General features: G+C 48.8%; 1 protein-coding gene across 1 annotated transcript; it reads right to left on the bottom strand.

The window, feature by feature from the left end:
• Window positions 1–2025: 2025 nt before the first annotated feature.
• Window positions 2026–3769, bottom strand: ZBTB9 (zinc finger and BTB domain containing 9). Its single transcript, XM_044684457.1, has one exon. The coding sequence runs from the start codon at window positions 3632–3634 to the stop codon at window positions 2189–2191; it is 1446 nt and encodes a 481-aa protein (XP_044540392.1). The 5' UTR covers window positions 3635–3769; the 3' UTR covers window positions 2026–2188.
• Window positions 3770–5931: the final 2162 nt, after the last annotated feature.

Below are 5931 nucleotides of genomic sequence, written 5' to 3'. Positions count from 1 at the left end.
AAGGAAGGAAGGAAGGAAGGAAGGAAGGAAGGAAGGAAGGAAGGAAAGTGTGGTAGGGGGAGAGACACATCTTCCCTGTGTCACTGAGGTAAATTGGGATAAAGGTCTCCAATTTGAAAACTCCCATAAGTCCTTTTGTATACTGTATATTATTTAATATTTTGTAATCTTCAATTTTTTTCTTCTAGGAGTCCTATAGATCCTCTGTGGGGCATTGTGGGTAAGACTAACACCAAACAAGTTATGCAATCTGAATCAGTGGAGTACCCAACATTAATGAAAGTGCAGATCTTTACAAAGTCCTAAAATATCTTTTATCAAGGCACATCCATACAATCCACTTTGTGTAAGAGCAAAGATAAACAAAATTTGTTAATTATCATCCAGAATATTTTATTGTTTTGCTCAACCAGATGGTACAATAACAATTGACTACACCTTGTCTGCTCTTCTGGTCTTTGCTCACTCTCTGATGAAGATGCTACTAAGTTCAATGTTTTTACGGTTCTGAACTTATCTTGAATCAGCTGAAGTGAATGGTAGAAAGACTAGATGGGACTCTCACCTTTATTCTCCTTACTCCTTCAGGCAGGGTTTTTCTAGGATTCAATGTTAGACTAAGGGATGTTAGAATGCAGGTAGTCCAGAGTGCTTCAACCCAAACACTGCTGTGGGTTGACAGAATTTTCTAACACAGCTTCACCATAATGGTTTTCCGAACTTAAAGTCAGGGGACTTGAAGAAATGGCTATGAGCAGGATGAAGGGAAAACTCAAGTTTTTTAACCTTACAAATTTTAAGAACCTTTCTTAGCAAAAATTCATAAACTGTTAAAAAAAATTTTAAATCAACCTGTATATCAATCCAGTCCAATCCCTTCTTTTTACAGAGAAACAAATAGGTCCAGAGGTGCCAAGTGAACAATACCTGGTTTATAAAAAGGGAGACATTTTTCTAAGCATTCAGACAGTACGGTTGCAATTAAAGCATAGTGTTGGTGCACACCTTCCCTACATAAGGGGTGGAAAGTAACTAGACACATTCATATACTATCCCCATGTCTAAGCTATTTAATATTTAACATCCTTAATTTCTCACACATTAGCTAGTCACACCAAATCTGGTGTCATATGTAGGCATATGATCATGTCCACTAGTGTTTGGAGCTGTATTTATTTGAAATAATAAAGTACCTTGATGCTTCAGTTGTGTGTAGTCAGTATATGGAGTAATGTCACTTCAGGGCCAGTCATATGACTCCAACCCTGGGGTCCTTCTAAATAAACATAGTCATCTCTGCATGTTCTGTATGTAGTGGTTCAGATTACTAAAAAAAATTTTTTTAGATGAGGTAAGCGTTCATGTCCTAGGTTAATGGTCGTCACATTCCAGTCAGTATGATCACTTGTCATTATAACTACATTCTCCAGGACTATTGGAATACACATCAGTGTTACAGAAAGTAAGCCCTGGTTAAATGGTTATCAAGGAAATATCCTTAGACTAAGAATAACAAGATCACGAGTGAAATGAGTGGGAACCAGTCCATCTCAGATATAAAAAAGTCTAATTCCAAAAGTGGGTCACAGTGACAAAGGATCATGTAAACTGAACAGTGGAGAATCTGCTATAAAACAAAGCATAGGTTGGAGGAAAAGGCCTTGGTTATTCTGTCCAACAGTGACCAAACTAGTGGGTAACAGATCAGTTTCTGAATGCCTGAATTTAGTTCCTCAGATACATTTATCTGTAGAATACGAATCTTTTTTAAGTACCTACAAACCAAGTTAAACATTTCCTTAAGACCACTCCTTTGTTGGATGGATCTTTTCCAAACTGAAATTGAGTTTCCAGCATCCTTATGAGGAAGAAGGTGCCCAAATGATGTCAGTTCTCAGGGAAGGGAAATTTTCCAGTAAAATATAATAAATAGGCATTCTGATATGCAAGAATCAATTTCCCTGGGGCCTGACTTAGAACATCTTCCAGGTGACTTAAGAAAAGTGGATTTCCGGTCTTAGAAAGGATGAGGGCCACCTCCTGGAATAAAATATATAAGTAACCAACTGTTAAGTCAATCCACCCTCCTAACACTTGCACCTCGGATCAATGGTCACTGAGCCTTCCACAAGGAAGTTCATCATTAAGTTGTCTGATTATTTTATGAGTCTGTGTCTGACTTTAGTCATCACTTGTATGTCCAATGAGCAGTGGCCCAGCCTTGGCCCTTACAGAGCTCTCGGTGCCGAAGAAAACAGGCATGGACACGGAACCGCCGACTACAGTGGGGACAGGCATGCAGGGCTCCAGCATGTGTCTTCATGTGCTCAGTCAGATGATGTTTGAGTTTGAAGCGTTTGTTGCAGACACCACAGCCAAAAGGCCTAAGACTGAAGGTCAGCATGATGTGACGGTCACGTTTTGGCTTCACTGCAAACCTCTTTCCACACAAGCAGCCAAATCTTTTACCATCAGGGGGAGGTGCTCCCCCTAGCTTTACAGGCCCATGCACAGCTTGTCCAACCCCTCCTGGCCCACCACCCCCTGATAAGATTTCATTCCCATGCAGATCTACTGGTTTCCAGGATGGGCCACATCCATTGGAAGTTCCCCCTACACTGGGGGGCAGCAGGAATACAAATTCCCCTCCTCCTGTTACAGTGCCCCCAGCAGAAAATCCTCCTCTGGACTCTTCCATTCCTCCCCCAGGCTGGGTCCCACCCACAACCATTTCTTCCTCAGGCTCAACTTTCTCTTGCTTAATGTAGATGATTTTGGGGGGCAATGAGGCAGGAGGGGTGAGAGCTTCAACTGGTGCTCCTTCACCATCTGGTAATCTGCGAGTGGTGGTAGACAGAAGCAATGTAGCGGGGGCACAAAGAAGAGGGGCTACTCCTGTCACTCTTTGGGTTTGTGTCTGAGGAACTACTGGTAAGATTCTTTGTTCTTCTTCCTCTTCTTCCTCCTCTTCTTCCTCTTCTTCTTCCACCTGAATCTGCAGCACCTCTCCCAGCTCGCCCCCCATTCCTACCACAGGGCTCTCGGAAGGAGTAGGGAGCTGTACAAGGGGCTGTATAGGGGGTTGTATGAGAGGCTGTAAGGGAGGCTGGGGTGGAGCTGGGCGGGAGCACCAGACCCCAGGGGAGGATAAGGAAGACAGGAGGAGGGTGTGGTTAGAGGTTCCTCCACCGAGCTTCCGCAGAATCTCAGAGCACTGATCCACAACCTGCCACATCTGAAGGCCGCTGGCAACAAGGAGGTGAGCAGGAAGAGCGTCCAGTGGCAGGCGCAAGCGCCCTGAGTAGATAAGCTGGAGCAGCCCCTCAAAGGCATCTGCTTCGATGACATTAGGCAAAATGAGCTTTGGTGCATCCCCCAGAAGTAGTTTGTCATGGAAATATGGAGAGGCGGCAGCCAGCACGGCCTTGTGGGCCCGGAGCTCCCGGCCCTGCACCTGGAGAGACACATCGCAAAACTTCCCTTCCAAACGGTGGCGGTTTAGGGCCTCCAGGAGAGAGGAGCTATGCTGGGGAAACTCAATTTGGATGGTCCTGGGAGCTGAGCCCGGGTATGAGGCAGCTGGGGCGAAGCCTGGGGAAGGGGGTACCGGGGCCAAAGGGGAAGGGGTCTCCATGGCCACCAGAGGAGGAGGACGGGCCGTTCGAGGGAATGTGGCGCTCTCGGAGACGATCGAGGAAGAGCTCCTCCGGGCCAGGCAGCGGCTGTGGAGGAAAGGCACGAAGTCAGAGAAGCCCCGCTCCGAGGAGGCTCCGTGTCCCACTAGTAGTCCAACTCTCCGTCCCCGATCCCCTTCCTCCTCCTCCGGCCGGCTTCCTGGGCGTGGCCCGCGGTCCCGGGGTGGGCGACAGCCTCTGGCCCCACACACCCCGCCGCGCCCCCTCGCCACGGTCCACGACCTCAGCCGCTAACACCTCGGCTGTCCCTGGGTCGCTGCCCTCCGACTCCGGAAGCGAGAGCTCCGGCAGGGCCCGCGCCATCCCGCGCTCGCTCCTGGGCTCCCGCGAGGCTCTCCGCCCGCCCCTTCCCCAGCTTCCCGTTACCCGGAGCCACGGAGCCCCTCCTCCCGCCTCGCTATACCTCCAAGAGAACTCTCGGGAAGCAGGAAACGCACCGCCTCCTCCACGCCTGAACACCAGCCTCAACGCGATTGGGCGGGGCCTGGAGCAGTAGCCAATCAGAAATCAGCTTTCTCAGTGAGTATACAAGCTTCGCTAAGATTGGCCGCCTTCGCCAGGACTCGCCGAGCGTCAAGGGTAGAGAATATCTTTTAGCAACGGTTTAAGGATAGGGGCAGAGGGATTGAACCGCTCAGCGGGGGGCGGGTGAAGGTGTCCCAAAGGACTAGAAGCCAGAAGCAGCAGCAGCAAACTCTGGCTCTAAACCACATTCTTCAATTGTCACCCTTGAAATCACCGTAATAAGTACTATTATGGATTGAATTTATTCTGTCATTAAGGGTATAGGGACTGTCTTTTGGGAACCTCGAGGATTGTCTTCTCAACAAGGAACTTCGAACAGCAAGACCCAAGTGCTAGAAATATCACAACCTGAGACACGCAAAGCTGCTTTAACCAACCAACAATAGAGAAAAAACGTGGGGGTAATAAGTTTTTGAAAAAAAATTTATTGCAGCCCTTTATCCAAGTATCAGTCAATCCTAGCTCCTTACCTCTTGGTCTGGCCACCCTTGGCACGTGCCCTGGTGTATATAGGGCAAAGACAACTAACAAGGAGCTCCAGGAGAGGTAAGGCAAATTCAAATTTGGGGCAGGGAGACAGCCTAAAAAGAGGCCCTTCTGGATGAAAAGGGAGGGCCCTTCCCCAAGAGTGGCAGCCCTTAATAACTTTAAAATAAATCTGAATAGTCAAGTCAGAGCAGATATCTTAGGGGAATAATGGCTCCCGGTCCTGCCTCCACTGAGGAGATCCCTCTACTACTATGGGGGGTCCTGCATGGGTTGGGCAGGGAGAAAGTCAGGAGCACAGCAATAAAAGAACAATCTCCTTTTTATTAAACATGATTTTCTGTTTCACCACACACTCCAGAAAAAAAGGAAATGGGGCTGGGAGTGGAGAAAAATAGGATGGGGGGGGGGTGGCGGCAGAGAAGGCTGTGGATGGATGGCGGGTGGGGAAAGAACCAGAAAAAAAAATAACCAGAGGTAGGGCAAGTCTCCCACCCTTAGAAGGGAGGACAGGGAGCACAGAAGAGGAGAGGGCCAGGAAGCTTTGTACAGAGGAATTACCCCCCAGCCCACACACACACACACACCCTGGATATGTACAGTACAAACCCCAGATAATTACAACAGCCAAAGAGGGGAAAGGAAACAGGGGCATTGAAGTGGGGCCTAAAGTAGGGGGGAGGAAAAGGAGGAAAGGGCACAGGGGATAAAATTTCACATATTTACAACTTCTATATACTATAAATTCGGCCCCGGCTGGGTATGTGAGGAGAGTGGAATTGTGGGAGAACTGTCCATACAAAAGAATAATATGGGTAGATGGGGCAGGGCAGTAGGGCAAGGGCCCCAATACCAAACAAAATAAGAAAAGAGCAAGGCAAGGAAGGGAGATGGCAGTCAGGAGGAAAAGAATGCCAAGGGGGGGGATTCCCTCCTCCCCCATGGCCCACCATCCCCCAAACCTCATCCACCCTACCTTTCCCGTCCCACCAAAGAGCTATGTACAGAGAGAAACACCGAAAAATTGTGGAGCTGGCGGTAAGAGAATGGGGGAGGGGGGAGGGGAAGAGGGAAGCCCAGCCCTGTCCCACCTCCCAAGGGGACAGAGACACGGAAGGGGGCCCCCTACGCCACCCCATCCTCGGGGGAGAGAGACATGGCTTTTCCTAGAGTAAGTTCCCCCCTCCCCCTGGGAGTAGAGACCAAGAGGAAGGGGGGGAGGGAG

The sequence above is a fragment of the Gracilinanus agilis genome, unplaced genomic scaffold, assembly GCF_016433145.1.
Source record: "Gracilinanus agilis isolate LMUSP501 unplaced genomic scaffold, AgileGrace unplaced_scaffold50368, whole genome shotgun sequence".
Taxonomy (NCBI): Eukaryota; Metazoa; Chordata; class Mammalia; order Didelphimorphia; family Didelphidae; genus Gracilinanus; species Gracilinanus agilis.
The sequence above is the reverse complement of the archived record's forward strand: the minus strand, read 5'-3'. Positions and strand labels throughout refer to the sequence as shown.